The sequence below is a fragment of the Chanos chanos genome, chromosome 13 (assembly GCF_902362185.1).
Source record: "Chanos chanos chromosome 13, fChaCha1.1, whole genome shotgun sequence".
NCBI classification, from domain to species: Eukaryota; Metazoa; Chordata; class Actinopteri; order Gonorynchiformes; family Chanidae; genus Chanos; species Chanos chanos.
The window spans coordinates 7,103,430-7,122,810 of NC_044507.1; the positions used below are offsets into that span (position 1 = coordinate 7,103,430).

General features: G+C 40.3%; 2 protein-coding genes across 2 annotated transcripts in view; both read right to left on the reverse strand.

Moving 5' to 3' along the window:
• Positions 1 to 6,195: 6,195 nt before the first annotated feature.
• alx1 (ALX homeobox 1) lies at positions 6,196 to 9,711 on the reverse strand. The gene is made up of 4 exons (XM_030790951.1): positions 9,492 to 9,711; positions 8,285 to 8,589; positions 7,567 to 7,695; positions 6,196 to 6,534 (listed from the first exon to the last, which is right to left on the reverse strand). Exons 1-4 carry the CDS (start codon positions 9,709 to 9,711, stop codon positions 6,196 to 6,198), a joined length of 993 nt encoding a protein of 330 aa, XP_030646811.1.
• A 5,038-nt stretch (positions 9,712 to 14,749) lies between these two features.
• The window catches only part of lrriq1 (leucine-rich repeats and IQ motif containing 1), a 31,950-nt gene continuing 27,318 nt past the window's right edge, over positions 14,750 to 19,381 (reverse strand). The window contains 1 exon segment of the mRNA XM_030790580.1: positions 14,750 to 14,958. Coding sequence (XP_030646440.1) covers positions 14,750 to 14,958 — 209 coding nt within the window.

Genomic DNA, 19,381 nt, shown 5'->3' on the forward strand with positions numbered 1-19,381 from the left:
GTGGCCCACGTAATTATCGGATGTCTGACTGGACTGAAGATTACATGATTTTCTTTTCTGGCTGTGGTTTAATTTAAAATTTGTATTTAAATCTTGTGTCGTCCAAATGTGCTGCCAGATAAATGTCTCCCTCACGATGATGAAGCTATTCAAGCCTAATCAAACTGCCTTTTCGTCCATGGTCTAAAATATTATAGATTATTCATATTTATCTCACAAATTTATCCTGCTGTCCTCCACAGTCCTGAGGTTATGAGGGATATTTTTACTGTTACTACATGAATCATACACACGAACACTCCGATGGTAGATTTTCATTATAACACTATACCGAAGTCTGATGCGTTTGACCTTTTCTCTGCTCTCATACGCAGACCCAACGCCATGTGAGTAGCCAATAAAAAAATCACTTCGCACACTATAATTCATTCAGCCGCCTCTTCACAAGAGTGGAAGTTCGGAGAATTCATTCATAAATCACGAAGGTCCAGTGGTGAAGCGAGCGGCGCAGTTCCTACCGAACATACATAACTGTCGAGAACAAGATGAGCGATCATCGCCCTCTGACACATCGAGTGCTCGAAAACACTGTGGCTCAGCCCCACGCTGGGAGTTTTTCTTGAACGATGAGGCCCAGTTGAAACGTCCATCAGACTGAATGTGGTGCTCGGGCGGCGGGGTAAGGGAGTGCGAGCGACAGAGAGAGAGAGAGATGCTGAGCTCATGACATTAGCTGGCCTTACAGTCTCGGACAGTCTGTGAAAAACCCAAATACAGTCCCGTTTCACAACATTTCATAAATGATTTGCCAGTGTTGTTTCTTTGTTCCCGTGAATAATAATCACTCTGTTAAAAAATTAAATGTTGGAGTTATAAACTGCGAAAGGACTGGGAGGTTAGACCTTTGAGATTTAGAATGTTAAAGACGGAACTCCAACCAAAACTCGGTTTCTAATATTTTAATCCTCCGTTGGAATGGTTTAGCTGAACGGCACTGATTGAGAGTTCCCTGACGGTTTGCTTCAAACCGTTGTGTGCAAGATGTCGAGGCAGAGCAAGGCCTTAGTCTCACGCTCTGTTAATCACCCTCATTTTGTGAAATCAGCCACCTGAGGAAGAAAGGATCCAATTATTCTTCTAGCATCTCCCTGCTATAAAATGAAAGGGCCTTGATATCTTTAAAGAAAAAAAAAGGAAAGATTTCCCAGGGAGATATTCAAAAAGCCATAGAATACTTTTTCAATGAGACGTCCAATATATACAGTAGCGAAACGGTATATTTCGGTTAGGAAAGAGATTCAAAGAGTCAAACCACTACAAATGCCCACTGTTTCTTCACAGTGTAGTTTAAGCCTATGCCAGACCAGTGAAAATTGCGATTGCATATATGATAGGTCTAACCACTAGGAATAGACACTATTTTAGCAGTTTTATGGTAAACATTCCACATTAGAACCGCTGCTACTTTCCAATACACAGACAAAGTAAGGAAGGAATATGAGGTAGCCTAAGCTCTGGGCAATTTGTGTGTCTAGAAAACGTTATAAAAATACACTCAAAATAAAATCATTCGCATAATCCACAATGTATGGTTGTTATTCAAGGACACCACAGAAAACCAAAACAGTCAGCCTGCTCTGCCATCATACACACATACGTCCTATATATGCACACACACACACACACACACACAATTGTCTCTGCTCCACTTCATATCCCTACAGAGTGCAACGGGCGTTCATTGATGTCAGTCACTCTCTGGCTGTGTCCGTAGGGGTAGGTGATGTCATGACTTGGCGACGTCGGCAGGATTCTCCATTCGTCACGCTGCAGCGGTATAAACATGCAGTCAGATATGGCAGGATCCAGCTTCCTCCTTAGTTCTCTCCCTTTCAGCACAATGGACCGATGGGCCAAAGGTACTCAGAGTCCGCCCTGTATTTGGGAGTATTGGCTTCGCGGAGACCTACAGTAATAGAAAAGCGCAATATGTCCCTCCCTAATTCAATTTGAGAGACTTCCACTCACAGTGTTTCTGTGCACAGATGTGAGGTCTCCTAGGCATCCTGTCCTGAACGACCAGTCTCACCAGTGGTGTGGAAATTGGACTGTAATGGAAAAGGGCTTGACTTTCTTTGGCTAATTTTCACTAAGTCAACAAGTCAATAAGTCAATGGAGCCAGTAGGGCTTTTGCTCTTTGGAGCTAACTGGATGTTAAACAGGAAAATTTGTGATGAAAAAGTAACTAACAAGGTGTCTGGGAGCAACAGCTGTATTATCAGTATCTAATCATATCTTCAAATAAATTCAAATTCCTCAGATATCCTAAGAATACATCTTCAACTCTCTTATTTATTTATACCCCAAATGATCACCTGTTCCTTAGACATAGATACTGTCCTCATTTATAGAAAGAGTTCAGAACTTCATGTTTTTTATCTATTTATCCTTTTACAGTGTGTGACTAACAAGACCCGTTTATGTACCTAACTATAACACATATAACTAGCTGAGTTTTAGGACCTTAAATAGACAATGGGATCTTGAAGAGGATTATAAATAGACCTTAGAATAGAAATGTCTCCTGAGGTGCACACGCAGGCCAAACTAAATGATTGAGTCATTTGGAGCAGAGCCACCAAAACTATGGGCTTTTAGTGTCCCTTTGAGATCGAGAAATGGACAAAATGAAAAATCAATGGGAGCGCTTTTGTTTTTTTGTATCCAAATCCCGGGGCCCCATTCCATTGTTATTATGTTAGGAAACTCATTTCTCGCGTTTATCTGTAAGACTACCACATGTACCTGCTGGATACAATGAGCTGAATAAGATTCTGTTCTAATGTAAATGATGCAAGACTATATGATCCGCTAAAGCATGGCATTTCAAACTTACTAGTAGTCCTTTCAACTCCATGACTAGGTAGAAGTGGTCGGACGGACTACGGGTTTTTGATTGACTTGATCGTTCAGGCCCAAGATTCAAAACCTAGATACCCTGTCAATGGCACAGTGGAAATACAGGAATATTAAACAGTACCTTTTACCAAAATGTCTTGGAGTCTTCTGGGAAAGAAATGCACTAACTGAATGCCTCCCGAAAGATCACTTTAAGGAGTTCTAGATTTCACACTCCCAGACGATATTCCTTCTTCTATTGATGTTAAAATGGGCAAGTCTGTGACAAACCTACGTTTGATGAATTTGATATCCAGATTTGTCCAGGAAAAAAAAATGAAATGTGGCATGAGTTTGACCAGCTCGATCACTCACGTCCATCTGTTTGATGTAGCTTGACATCTTTATCCTGACGGTTCGTGCTGGAACGTGGAACCCCGACGAGGTTGCACCCCCCCCCCCCACACCCCCCCCAGCTCACGTCCAATCCTGTCCTGTCCCACCCTGATCCCTGCCCCCCCCCCCCCCCCCCCCCCCCCCATAGCCCACTCCTCCACGCGTGTGAGGGTCATTATTAATGGCTGTGCTTCACCTCACGGGGTCAAACCCATTCAGGCTGCTGATGGATCTCGGCTGCAGCAGCCTGTGGTGGGATCCGCTCTCTCCTCACATGTGCGGCAAGCTGGGCTGCTTCATATGTCTTCCAGTGATCTGGAAAAAAGGGACCTTTTTTTTTTGTAGCCTGTGCTTTACAGGAACCGTGAAAGGGGAGAGGAACCAAGGGTTCAGAGATGTGAATTCCCAAGAGGAATTGTACATGGTGAGCTCAAACAGGGAGGAGGCATGACTGTGTAAGGCATGCATGCAAATACATAGATGCACACGCACACACACACACACACACACACACACACACACACCCGTAATATGCCTACACACACACGGTGTGAGTAGAGCAAAAAGATCCATGAACATGTACAGCACAAACCCACATACACAATTCTACAAGGTTTGAACAAACTCACACACACACACACACACACACACACACACACACACACGCACACATACATGCACACACAATCTGAGCACTGACTCAGTTGGAATAGGGGCCTCTCTATCACAGTCAGGCTCTCCTGACTCCCCCGTTCCTAACCTCAAGAGATGAGCTAAGTGTCTGAGATGGGTTGCACAGGAAAACACCTACAAGAGAAAGAAAACTCATCAATAAAAATAACTTAGTACACCAGCTAAACGAACGTGAACAGACAGTTAATTTTAAAGATTTATTTCAGGCGCGTTGTCAGTGTGTCACATCATAACCATTAATTTAGAATGGTATTCACTGCCATTGTTTTTCCACTCAGGAGAGAAACAGTGGGCCCATAAATCAGCGGCTAGGCTAAACCTTTGAACTGTGTTTTATAATTTTGGACCGCATAGATCTGACACTAAAAACTAGCGCATGTTTTGTAAAGCTCTCGCCGTGACAACATTAAGACGCATCCTCGGTTTAACTCTGCAAATCCGTTGCCGCTCAATTAGTAAACAGGTAGTGTTGATGAAGTGGCATTTGTCGCTCAGAGAAACCTCAGAAGACTACACAAGGCAAAGTTCACACCAGGGGATAAACAGCTGGTCTAGAATACTAATGCTAAAGTTCAACGGTTTGTGATATATGACAAATCACCAGATCACAAAATCGTGCACAAACAGATGAAGCACAGCAGAGGTGAGAGGTAGCACACAGTACAAACAGAGCAAATAATGACCAATCAAACGTGCACCAAGAATAGAATTTTGCTGTGTGTAGCGTGTTCTGCTCGGTGCTCTGATTTTTCAGTTTTGTGGCACATAAAGGGATCAAAATCTACGTGCTTTACAACAGCAAATAATTAAATCTGTCATAAGTGGGCTGTTTATGGTTACATCGCACTTAAGAGTTTTCTCTGGGGTAAAATCTCTCTGATACACACAACTGTGTAGCTCAGTGTGAACCAGCTTAGGAATGTTGGCTACACTTGACTCTAAAGTTGCATCCAAAATGTGTATCCAAATTATGGGCTGTCTCCCACTGACAATGATGTTGCTATACAATCAAAATGTGACTTTTCCTTAATTACATGGGTGATTACTTGAACCTCTAATCTAATGTACCATTGGTGGTATACGGTGAATAATCATTTCCCATTACCACCCAGGTTACTATACAGTTAATCATATGACTTTAGTAATGATTTTTGATTAGGGAACACTTATTACTTTATAGTGACATTTGAATGGTTTGAGCGGGTGCTGAAAAAATATAATGTCTTTTTTTTTTTTTTTTTAAACGTGACATCATCATTTCGTTCATTGAATTAAAGAAGGGGAAAGTGACGAAGGACCACAGAGAGAAGGCACAACAAAGCAATCATTTCTCATATAATTCTCTAAACTTTAATTGAAACTGTACTACTATCACAAAGGAAGCGTCAGTCCTCTGTGTTGCATTTCAGTACAGACGAGGCACAGTTAAAGGGGAGGGTACACAGCTTTGCTGCAAAGCATATAGACATAGTGTTAGTATGTCAGTCATTCCATCTCGGCTCTGAGTCCTGAGGAAATAGAATAAAGAATTAAAAAAAAAAAAGAAATAAAAACTAGTAACAATGTCTTACAGCCCCTATCTCTCTGCCTCTTAAAACACATCAACATTGCTATAAGATCCATGTCCAGGCAAACAAAACAAAGAAAAGCTATGGTCTTTGATATCTGGTTAAAAAACTCTATCTGAACAAATGGCCACAGTACAGAAAAAGAAAAGCTCTGGTGCTGGCGGTCCAGATAATGTTGTCCAATGAGAAGTGTGTACTGGTACGTACGACAATGGAAACCAATTACATATCTTGCTGTTGGTGGATGAGTGTCTAACAGCCGTGTGATAGAACGAGTCTCCGAATCAAATCAAAAGCATGCAGTTCTCTCAGTGGATATTTTTGGTACGTTCCATCTTTGGTAAGTAAACGAAACAAGGGCGGCTCTACCTTGAAGAAAGATGGAAAACCAGCAATGATTTCTCTGCCTTGGTTCCCACTGCCAAAGAACTTCAAAAGAGCTTCAGAAAGAGCGAATCTGCCAAGGTAGCCATCTTCTCAAGAGATGTTTTACATTTCAGTGGGGAGGAGGCCTTTCTCAAGGGATGTCAAAGCAGTTCATTTACAACATTGATTTAATAATAATAATAAAAATAATAATAATAATAATCAATGGTACTATTAAGCTGTGTTGCATGAGTCTGGAGTTTAGATGCATGTTCACATAGCCCAGGAGATGTTGGCTGTGTGCTCTTTAGCCTTCATGCGCAACACCGCAATACTAGAGGAGCGTCGCTCAAACTCGGGCTTAGTTTCGAACGCTGCGTGCCCATTGGGCGACGGGGCCAAGAGAGAGTCAGCAAAGAAGTTGTTGATGGAGACGTGATTGACGCCAAACTGGTTTTGCTGGTGGTTGGGGAAGCTCACATAACCATGTTCTCCAGCACGAGGTGAGTGGGGGTATGGTGAAGTCACGCAAGGGGGAGACCCATGTGGGATCATACAGGATGATACCACTGAACTGCCTGGAGAAGGACCAGTCCAGAGGTTGTTGGAAATCTGAAGAAAAAAAAAAAAGAAAAAGATTCAATCAGTCAATCACTCATCACCAGTGATCAGCTCCTAATTTGCATCAACATCATCATTTGATATGCATGTGCCTTATATCCTAATTGTCTCTTAGATATATGTCAGAATAATTGGATATATGTGAGAGAGAGAGAGAGAAGGAGACGCTGTAAATCAGAGATTTGTGGAAACAATGATCTATGTCTGAACCAACAGAAATTTCAGCACGCAGGCATTTCGAAGACAAAACGTCATGCTAAATTATAAAAGCCAAAAACGTTTATGGTGGATGAGATCTGGAATAGATTGAAAAGTAAATTCATTTAAATCAAAATGTAGGCATTTGCCCTTGGAAATAGCCGCTTATGGTATTCTTTGAAAAACACAAGACAGTCGATCAGATATCCCTACTGGCTACATGTAGATATAGTAAATAGCCTAAGTTTTCCAGATTCTAAATAAATCCAGATTGTTTTATCGAATACATGCTCTGTCTTCATCAAAATGTTATTTATGTGCACAAAAAAAGCCACATTACACTAAGCGATGGTGTTTCATGAATGTACAAGCGAGACAGACTGTCAGTTGCATTTGCCGCAGTGAGAACTGCAGCTAGCCAAAGAAATTTCGAAACAGAAAGTTACCATCAACAAGTAAGTTGTCTGTTTTGTGTGTGTATGTGGAATAAACAGGAAAGTGAACATAAAATGCTGAGCAAAAATTTAGGCCGAAATGTTGCCTGTTAGGTTTATGTCTTAACAGATAACCTTCAACTATACTACTGTTGTGGAACATCTTGATAGCGGCTAACTAACTCTCTTTTGCGCTTTATCAAGGCCTATGGGTCAGTTTGCAATTGACCACACCCACACCAGGTCTTATTTACAATTTAACTTTAGGGGTCAATACAGAAAAAAAAACAAGTCATTTCAAATACTCGCCAAAGATGGGTAATGCTATTAATCTTTTCCAAAAAAAAAAAAAAAAGCTCTAAAACTTCTGTTCTAGAAATCATAAACTTGCCTGGGGGTAGTTGTCAGTCCGTGGCAACACTGATAAGTCATATGTCGCTGTAAAGTGGTTTTTGGCTTGTTGAATCTGTCCGTAGCGTTCTCTTTTTCTCCACTTCGCCCTCCTGTTCTGAAACCACACCTGGTGACGGAAAGAATATGCAATTACGACGACAAATTACCCAGTTATTTTTGTATTCACTCACCATCGACTCAAATAATTACTTCACGGAAATAAATCAAATCAGTACAATACAAATACTGTAGTTTTCTCACACAGCGTTTAATACAGATGCCTTACATAAACTGGGTTTGATGTAGCAAAAAAATTAATACAGCCAAGAAATTCATTTCACATAGACCTAAATCAGTTAAATGATTATTAGTGGAAACGACAAGAAATGACGGGTTCAGACTCGACCATTACAGTTCTCGAAACAATCAGCGAAGTTGAAAGCTAGATTTTAAAAAAAGTGATGAATTTTGGTAAGTAAGTTTTAATCATTTCAAAAGCAGATTTTAAAAATCTGGAAGGTTAGCGCTATCAATACAGACCATTCTGAAAAAGTTTTAACTAAAAGTATGCCACCCTAAAAAAAATTGGCCAGACGTTCCAACAGCATGCCTGACATAATTAACAATTTCAACTTAAAGTTTTAAACTTTTGCAAAGAAATAAGGATTGGACTAAATGCAGACATCACTATAACATAAAAAAAACTTCAAATTTACCTGAACCCTAGCCTCCGTGAGTTCTGTCCGCATGGCCAGCTGCTCTCGTACATACACGTCCGGATAATGGGTTTTCTGGAAAACCTTCTCCAGTTCTTCGAGTTGAGCACTCGTAAAAGTTGTACGGTGCCGTCTTTTTTTGCTGCTGGAAACGTTACTGTCGCATTTTTCTCCAATTTCGTCCAAGTCCGTTTTTTCCTGACCCGTTGTCACTGGTGAGGCTCTCAAGTTGCAGCAAGTCTCCATCGGCCTGCTGAGCTCGGGGTGCAGGCTGTCCTCCTCAGTTTTAGGGGCACAATAATTCGCTGTTTCAGGGCAAATTGGGATTTGAGTGACTGAGAAAAGTAATACGTCTTTGAACCATTTAAATAATCAGACAAAACTTATTCTGAGCTGTAGGTATACTCTTGGATGAAATCTTTGAGTCCTGTGTGCTCTCAAACGTATAGGCCCGACTTAATCATATATATTTAACAGAAATATCCCCAAAACTGACGACGAAGCAATACCCATAGCTTTATCATACAGTAGCAAATCCCTCCCGAACTAATACAGAGCATCCGTGCGCGATATGAGTAACTAAGAAAGAGACTAACATAATATAATTTATAAGAAGTTACAGATTTTTTAAAAACCCACAAATATTAAAACATAATATTTTATATGAAAAAGAACATTTTAATCAACATTTCTAGATGTCATGCTATTTGAGAAACGTGTTACATCAAACTTAAAACAAACTTTTCCTCATTTCTATTAAATTCGCACAGAACAGTAAATATTGTCAGGCACGCTAACTCCCGTAATTATTTTACAGATAATTCCGATCAGGCCTATACTGTTTCATAAAGCATATCCGTAATAATTCGTAATATTTGAAATATAAATATTTCAGTGGTGTTTGATCAGTAATATATAACTAGTTGAGAGCTGTTTTTCCCCATATATTCTCTCAACAACGTTCATGTTCAAGTGACAATAACGTCAAATAACAGTAGTAAGAAGAAGATCGATAACACCATATTCCACAACTTCACAGAAAATTTAAAAAGTGCCCAGACGTGAGTGTGGCAGTATTTACCTCAATATTACACAATGCCGTCTGTTTGCAGTTTACTGTGCAAAAGTGTTTGTGCTCTGCTTTGCTTCTAAGACTCCGTTTAGAATTAAATGTCTTGCATTCTAAATAAAACAGATTAAAACTCACTGTTTTGGTTTTCAGCTGGAGACGATCTATCCATCCGTGTGTGATCGCTGTTGTGGAGAGAGAAGGCCTGAGCACACTTTGGCGAAGTTTTGCTATAATATTGCACACTGTCTAAACTCTCCATAACTTGGTCCAGACCGCCACTCGATCCCAAGTAGTAATCGCTGCTTTTAATCGGTTGACTCTTCATGGCAAACTTGTCGGTCAAGTAGTCCATCATCGTATTTAAGGTCTTTCACTCACAATGGTTTAGTCAAAAAATCAATCTCAAACGTTTCTTTATGTTAAACACGTCTATTATATTATAGACATTGAACCAGTTACATGCACAAGCAGTTTATTTGTCTTGTCTTAAAGAGACCAGGGAGCTCTCTTTATATGTCGATGGAAAGGGGGCTCCAAAGAAGCCACCCCACTCTTGAATATGGAGAAGACCAAACTCCACCCACACACCAACTCAAAGAGAAACTTCAGTGACTCTCGCCTGCCTGTATAAAGTCATAAACAGTATTAACGGTATTTATTCCATTTCAAAATACGAGGATGATCTTTACAAAGAGTGCAATTAATAGACTTATTATAGGGCGTATATAATCTAAATATGTCAAGATTTTAAGACTTTAGTTTTCATTAAATGGAAATATGTTTAGGTCTTTGGTTCAGTGCATTGACAAAGTGGAATTTATGTACTTAAAACACAGTTTACAGCTGTTTAAAGGATTTGGACGTTTGTTCCAAGTGCAAAACAGTAAGCCCTTCTTTTGCGACGAAAGCAAACGCACCCTATTCATTTCGGTACATAAAGCGTTGTATTTAATGATTTTTTTCTGCAAACTCTTGAATCAAATGCAAAATTTGGTGTAACAAAGTTACAGAGTTGCTCACTTGTCATTATTATTATTATTATTATTATTATTATTATTATTATTGTTGTTGTTGTTGTTGTTGTTGTTGTTGATGATGATGATGTCTCGATAAAATAATAATAATAATAATAATAATAATAATAATAGCCTAATTAGGAGTAATGAACTATTCAGCAATGTAATGTGAATAAATAAGTGAACGATTCAAAAAAACAAAAATATTTCACTCAATACGGAAGCACCACTATAAAATGTAAGTTTTTCTAAATGTATTTTGATGGCGGGGACTGGGTATTATGTTGTATGAAGTTTCAAACGGGCGAAAATAAATTATTGGTATTAATATTTTCGGCTTTGGCTTTAAAGAGAGTAAAATCCTGGAGTAAGATTTGTACCATTTGCTCTCTCTGTAACGTCTAACCACAGTGAAGTACAATTAAAACTATAAACAATCACATATGATCATTGTTATATCTTAATATTAGTGCCTATTTCAGATGTACTGATTAAACAATCATTTTTCCCATTAAGTCTAAAAATAGTTTACTAAAGCATAGTAATTAGCAATTAGTTCCGTAGATTCTATAATAGAATTACGTTGGCTAAAAGTAAGTAGAAAATATCAGAAACGTTTTCTCGGTACAAATTCAATAGTGGGCGAGCTAGGCTTGTCGCGTCTCAATGTTCAGCTATGCTAATCTAATTAAAGTTGGAATCTGTGGAACCTTAAAACGGGACAAGAGACCACAACTGACGGAAAAACATGCGGATGCACGAGATGTCAGGGCCTATATTACAGAACAGCATAAGTCGGTAAAACTTACGCTGACAGAAATTTGTCATTTAGACGTTAATTTTTTCTGTCCATATCTAGAGAGGGTCATCTCCATGATAATACATGACCTGTAATTTAAGTGGGCCTAAAGTGACTGCACTAATGTTCTCATAAGCGCAACGATAAATGACAACCAGTTAAATAGTTTCTATTTAAAAACATCTATATAGGCCGCTCAACTTTGAATTATGAAGTATATTGTAAGACAATATTGTCTTGGACATATATTATCTACACATCCACACCCAAGGGCACAGCGAGTGGCCGCGCGCACACACGCGCTCACACATTAAAAATGCTGTTGGTGCGTTATAGATTTGTTTAAAACAACGTTGTTTATCCGAGAAGCATGTAAATATTAGGCCTAAAAATCGATGCTGACTTCATATTAAGGATTTCACAAAAAAGTAGATGAAACGCGTATTGCGAGACCGTTCTCCGTTACTGGCATACCAGAATGTAAGAGTAGACACCAAAAATGGAACATGGGGTCAAGTTGTCATGCCGACTACCACCTATAACGCGGATAAATATAAACAGGAAAGCCGCTATTCGATACCGGGACAAGAAGGCATTAATAACAGAGAAGAGAGATATCGAGAGAATTTTTACCCTTCTCCATCAGATCATACCACCTGCAAGGCTAGTCATATCTAGCCACGGCTCGCTATCGGGTCACTGACACTACCTAGGGTTGGGTGGTGCCACGCAAGAAAAAATGAAAATAAATAAGAGTGCTCTTAAGTAGCAGGGGAGTTTTTTTTCATTGGGCTTCAAAAATGACCTCGTATTCAGCCACATGCTGAGGAGAAAATGCGAGAAGTTCCTAGTGGTTTGTTGAAATTAAAGATGTACCTTAATGCAACAACCGGTAAAATGATTGATGTTTTAAGTTGTAATTTGATCTACCAGATTAAGGAGTATGCTTGAAAAACAAAACGTCTTTATTGATAAAATGTCCAGCCAGCTTTTAAACCGTGTTGTAGGCCTGTATGGATTCTAAATTCAAGTGTGCAGTCTCCAGTTAACAAACGTTGGAAGGATACAAATTCAGGTTATATTCACCAATACCTCCATGTTTGGAGGTCATTCGGGAAAGAAAAAAACAGTATTCATTCATCAGCTCTATATTCTTTGAGTTAATAAAATAATTTCCGAATGATAAAATAATCCTGTTGTGAGTGGACTGTTTCAAAGAACAAAGTATAAAACCGAAATAGAAAAAAAAAATTGTACATTGTCTCATTCTTGTAATCATTTTGAATATAATTCTGTGCATGGTTAGACTGCGTGTTTTTGTGACATCATTAAGTTTGTGAATAAACTAAGTCTGTATAATATCTTTCATTTTTCAGTCATCAAACACACAAGATCTCATTAAACCAGATCACAGTCAGCCCTGTTTAATGTTACAGTCTTATCCTAAATCCACTTCACTTCGGCCGGTTTTCATTCAGGATTACTATGTTTTCCAAAAAAGAAAAAAAAAACGGCCGTCTTTCAGGGGAAGTGTGAACAGCAGCTTCTTGCTCTCTTGTTTGTTTTGCTTTTGTTTGTTTCTTCTCTTGCTTAGCAGGCCGGCGGAATGACGCTCTAGCGAAAGTCAGGGGTCGATGCGAGTGTGTCAGTTGCGTTTGTGTACACACGGCCCCTCCAGTCGCTTAAGTAATTAAAACGATAATAAACTACTTGGAGAAGACTGATGGCTTCGGCTGCATAGGCAGGGCTGTTCAGGTCGCCTCAATTCAGTGTCCAAACCACTCAGAGAGTGACATATGGTTTAAGAGACCTATCCACTTACTGTAAAGTCCTCGTTTCTTGTCAAAACGTCCCATCTGTGGTAAAAGGCCTTAGCCAATACATATTTATTTCCCCTGTAATGTGTTCCCGGGTAATTAAATAAAACGTCTTCTATTAGAAACCCAAACAAACCTGCAGCGGGTTTTATTGCCTTGTAGTATACTGCTAACCCTATGCAGATCCAAAAACACGCAGGCAATCGCACAGATTCTGTCTCTTGTCTTGCACTCATGTCTAATACAGCCAACAAGTGGGATGAATTACTCCTTGGCCTGACCAAACGGCAGTGTGAGCTCTTGCAGTTTGAATTTAAAACACAGAACCGCTTTTGAGGGTAGAGTAACCTGTTATTCGGTCAAAACTATACTTATGTAACCATTAACTCTAATACATGTGAAAATTCAATCCTTTTGGTTCTAATGAACTTTTTCTCTACTAAAGTGCAGAATCAAAAATAAGACCTATTCTTGAGCCGAATAGAAGAAGCTTATCAGTCTCATTCAAAACCACTGATCGGATTTTACAGTAACAGTCCTTTTACCTGTATAATATACGTTAGAATGATATTCAAATCATCACAATGTAGACTGAATTTTGGCACAAAAGGAAGACACAAAGCGAGATAGTTTATATGACTGACAACACACAGGGCAGGCAATACTCCCACAGCACGCGTGCAAAGTCCTGACACGTAGTCAAAACTCTCGGTCTAACCGCAGAGCCAAAACACAGGGCTTGCGTACGAATGTGCCAGGGAGAGGGTAAATATACCACACTCGCGGTAGTGACGGGGTGCCGCCGTCTCTTTAAAGTCAGTTATTTGTTTTTACGTGAATTAACTTATCATCATTTCCAGGCAAAGGATCGACACGCAGTCTCTGTCCGTGTCCGTGGATAGACGTTCTTCTGATGTCCACTTTAAACACACAAACATGGCCACTGTAATCTGACCCTACCCACAGACCCAAATCAAGCCTCACACTAACACTAATGTTTACAGAGAACACTTTCTTATTTTTGCTTGTGGCTTTATTTTTGGTTTGTGGAATGTAGAAATCTTTGATATCAAGTCATAACAGTAGTTCACAAAAATATTAAGCATTTTAGAATCTTTTATTAGCCTAGATTTTTGACAAATGAAATCTTTTGTTTCTTGAAACTATCACTTAAATGGAACATAAACTGATGAGAGCAAGTAGGAGAGGAGGTCAACTAATCAAAAAAAAAAAAAAAGAAAAAAAAAGAATAAGAAAGAGGGGAAGAAAGAAAGAAAGGAAGAACGAAAGAAAGAAAGAAAGAAAGAAAGAAAGAAAGAAAGAAACTGGCATATCCCGAATGGGCTGCTCGTTATTGCCTTCCTTTGTTTGTATATTAAGCATATCATTTGTAAATGGGTTCCACCCAATCCTTTGGCCCGCTATGGTCACATTAAACCCACTGATATTTGAGCATAATAGGCAACCCTGCACTGCCTGAAGATATTTGGGCTATACCTCATCCACTGCTTTTAATTCATTTGCTGGGGAGGAAGCAGAATAGCAGCAGCTGCAGGAAATTTTACTGCAGATCAAATGGTTGTTGTAAGGATTGTTAAGCGCTCTGAACAAACTAATATGCGTGTACACACAAACACACACGCACACATGCACGCACACACGCATGCGTGCACACACACACACACACACACACACACACACACACACACACACACACACACACACACACACACATACACACACAAAGTTAAATCTAAAAGTTCAAGGGCTAGCAAAGACACCTGGACAGTGAGCACTGATTTCTTCTGAGGTGGAAAATCGTGGATTGACTTGTCTTTACTTCTTCACCCTGGACCTTATCTTTCCACATCCCCAACCCTGGCTGAGCCGGGCCGGACTGTCTCGGAATGAGATCCTTTCTTTCTTAGAGGGAGCCGAGGTCACTCTTTTGGGGGATGGTGTCTCTTTATCTGCAGAGAAAGTTCAAGTGAAAAAATAAAACATTACAATTATTCTTCTCCAAAAACTCAATGACTATTTCTCCCACACACTGATTTTTATTTACTGATATGAGACTTAAACTGATTTTTATTTAAAGATATGAAGCATATGCTAATTTATATTTACTGATATGAGAGATACACCAGATATGAGATGTACATTGATTTTTATTGGACATGAGGCATTATTAGTTTAACTGTATGACTATGAGGTGTTATCTGATTGGCTGCAGTAAATAACAATCACTGGAAAAACATGAATATATTTCTATCTTTGATAACACAACTTCATATGTTTCTTAAGAGCTTAGAAGTAAACACCTCTAAAAGTCTGCCAGTAGTAACATAATGGCATATTTGTGCAAAATATATGAAAATGTATATTTATGATCCATATATAGATGAGTGTGTGTGTGTGTATGTTTGTGCATGTACATAAGTGTAAACATTGCTGTATCAAATATCCTCTCAAAGCTATTCATTAACATCTGAATCTCCACCCTGTTATAGTCAGCGGGATCAGAGCTGCTTCCATTCCACATCTTAGAGCTCAACTCCAATCTCTCTGAATGCAGGAAAGAAAGCAAGGTTCTCTCTGAAGCTGATGTGTTCCACGTGTACGGCGTCTGCGCCCCACACAGCGAGGCAGAACAGCAGGGATGTGTCTGAGGGTCAAGGGGGTCTACCACACACCACACAGGTAACACACGCAAGACCTCAATACCTGCCCTGCCCTGAGCATTTCTCGACGGGTTTGATCTGGCTTCTGTCCAACGTTTTCATCAAAAAGTAAAAAAAAAAAAAAATATAAGAAATATGTTTGGGGTTTATTTTGTTTTGTTTTGTTTTGTTTCATTTATATTAATCCTATAATTGGCATATGTCTGTGCGCAGAATTTCCATTATTCTATAACCTCTGCATTTCATCTGTTCGTTAGTACGCGTTTACTAAAATTACTCCAATCAAAGCAGTTCAGCAAAAAGCATTTTAATTCATTTATTTGTGCCCTTAAAAAAAAGGCAAATAATAGCTATATAAAATTCAAATCAAACGGCAGAAATACTTTTCTTTTCTTTTTTTTCCAATAAGTTAGTCATTGGGTGTAGTGACCACACACTTACTTAACCGCTGTGACCAAACCGATTGTTTTCAGCCATTTTCCTCCCGTTATGGAAGGAAACCGAGGCTCAAGATCCACAAGTTAGAGGAGATTTCCTCATCGCAAATCCCCAAAATATCTGTGGCCCAGGCCAATAGGACTTTATGGCAGTGCACCAGTAAGCAGTGGATATCATATTACATTATTACATACAGGGCTATTCACCGAGTCCTTACAGTGACTGAAAGTGGAGCTACGTACATGTGTTCAGTGCCAGCGATCAAACGGGACGCGCTGATTTAATTCATTCTGTCACTTTATTACTCCCATTATTCCAATTGTACCTTCTATTAAACAATAGAGACTCCCGAAAACTGGCGCATAACACATTAACCTTGTCATTGTTAGAGTGACAGAAAGGAGAATTGCAATAACAGTTATTTAAGTTAAAGAGAGTAATCGGCAACTAAAAACCACCCACAGGAATTTTCATGCTTTGAAAATAAATGCCACACAATGTAGGAGTTATGGATTTGAAAAAGCTAAGTGTAAAATTAGATATAATTTCAGTTGGCTTTTGGAAAATGTCCTGAGCTTCTGTAAACATCCATATTTCAATTTACTCGAGACAATTTGATGAGTGCGAGTGTTTTGATCAAAAGAGTATAACCAGCAGAGGTTGTGTGTATGTGTGTGTGTATGTGTGTGTGTGTGTTTTTCTTGACTTTCCCACACAGTTGTCCAAACTACCTGAATTGGATGCATAGTTGAGTCAGTCAGCCAGCTGTCCTCGTGGATTTCATTATCAAATCATTATCAGAATCTAATTTGTGGTTGTTAGGGGAACAGTATGGGCCTTTAGGGCCAAACATGACTGTGATATATCTGCTGATGTGCTCTGCCCCACTTATCTGCTTGACTGGCATCTTTGTCAGTCAAAGCCCTGAGTTAGAGCCTGAGCGACAGAGGGGCCACTCATGGAGTCTGCTGTGACAGAAACTATCTGACCTGACACAGAGTCACAGATCACCCTCACTGAGTCAACGTCTTGTCTGACATCCCAGGGAGCACAAAAACGCACACACACACACAGACACACAGACGCGCTCGCGAACGAACTGCCAACACACCCTTACTCACCCACACGCACACACACATGTAAGCACACACACATGCGCAAGCATTACCAACACACTTATATAAACCCAAACAGGCACGCACACACACACACACACACACACACACACACTAGCACTGCCAACAGACATTTACAGACACATTCACTCACACACTCACACACACACACACACACACACACATGCACAGACACATGCATTGCCAGAGGTGATTTTCATATTCTCAGCTGTGACAAGATAACTGGTTATCTGATAACTCAAATTGGTTTGTGAATCTCTATCAAAAAATGACTTCAGTCAGTGTTAATCATGCTCCACAGACATACTGCACTCCTCTCAGGCCAGGACAGTGTTTGTGTGATCAGTGTTAATAAGGCTCCATAGATACGAACTGCACTGTCTGTCCACTCTACTCTGGGCAGTGTTTGTGTGATCAGTGTTAATAAGGCTCCATAGACACGGACTGCACTGTCTGTCCACTCTACTCTGGGCAGTGTTTGTGTGATCCGTGTTAATAAGGCTCCATATATACGGACTACACTGTCTGTCCACTCCACTCTGGGCAGTGTTTGTGTGATCAGTGTTAATAAGGCTCCATATATACGGACTACACTGTCTGTCCACTCCACTCTGGGCAGTGTTTGTGTGATCAGTGTTAATAAGGCTCCATATATACGGACTACACTGTCTGTCCACTCTACTCTGGGCAGTGTTTGTGTGATCCGTGTTAATAAGGCTCCATATACACGGACTACACTGTCTGTCCACTCCACTCTGGGCAGTGTTTGTGTGATCAGTGTTAATAAGGCTCCATAGACACGGACTACACTGTCTGTCCACTCTACTCTGGGCAGTGTTTGTGTGATCAGTGTTAATAAGGCTCCATAGATACGGACTACACTGTCTGTCCACTCCACTCTGGGCAGTGTTTGTGTGATCAGTGTTAATAAGGCTCCATAGACACGGACTACACTGTCTGTCCACTCCACTCTGGGCAGTGTTTGTGTGATCAGTGTTAATAAGGCTCCATAGATACGGACTGCACTGTCTGTCCACTCTACTCTGGGCAGTGTTTGTGTGATCAGTGTTAATAAGGCTCCATATATACGGACTACACTGTCTGTCCACTCCACTCTGGGCAGTGTTTGTGTGATCAGTGTTAATAAGGCTCCATAGATACGGACTACACTGTCTGTCCACTCCACTCTGGGCAGTGTTTGTGTGATCAGTGTTAATAAGGCTCCATATATACGGACTACACTGTCTGTCCACTCTACTCTGGGCGGTGTTTGTGTGATCCGTGTTAATAAGGCTCCATATACACGGACTACACTGTCTGTCCACTCCACTCTGGGCAGTGTTTGTGTGATCAGTGTTAATAAGGCTCCATAGACACGGACTACACTGTCTGTCCACTCTACTCTGGGCAGTGTTTGTGTGATCAGTGTTAATAAGGCTCCATAGATACGGACTACACTGTCTGTCCACTCCACTCTGGGCAGTGTTTGTGTGATCAGTGTTAATAAGGCTCCATAGACACGGACTACACTGTCTGTCCACTCTACTCTGGGCAGTGTTTGTGTGATCAGTGTTAATAAGGCTCCATAGATACGGACTACACTGTCTGTCCACTCCACTCTGGGCAGTGTTTGTGTGATCAGTGTTAATAAGGCTCCATAGATACGGACTGCACTGTCTGTCCACTCCACTCTGGACGGTGTTTGTGTGATCAGTGTTAATAAGGCTCCATAGACACGGACTACACTGTCTGTCCACTCCACTCTGGGCAGTGTTTGTGTGATCAGTGTTAATAAGGCTCCATATATACGGACTACACTGTGTGTCCACTCCACTCTGGGTGGTGTTTGTGTGATCAGTGTTAATAAGGCTCCATAGACACGGACTACACTGTCTGTCCACTCTACTCTGGGCAGTGTTTGTGTGATCCGTGTTAATAAGGCTCCATATATACGGACTACACTGTGTGTCCACTCCACTCTGGGCAGTGTTTGTGTGATCAGTGTTAATAAGGCTCCATAGACACGGACTACACTGTCTGTCCACTCCACTCTGGGCAGTGTTTGTGTGATCAGTGTTAATAAGGCTCCATAGACACGGACTACACTGTCTGTCCACTCCACTCTGGGCAGTGTTTGT

Coding starts and splice junctions, on each gene's coding strand:
- alx1 (XM_030790951.1), bottom strand. CDS start 9,711: ATGATGGACTACTTGACCGACAAGTTTGCCATGAAGAGTCAACCGATT. Junction 8,590..9,491: donor TCCAGCTGAAAACCAAAACA/GTGAGTTTTAAT, acceptor GCCCTGAAACAG/CGAATTATTGTGCCCCTAAA. Junction 6,535..7,566: donor GGACTGACAACTACCCCCAG/GCAAGTTTATGA, acceptor TTTTTTCTTCAG/ATTTCCAACAACCTCTGGAC.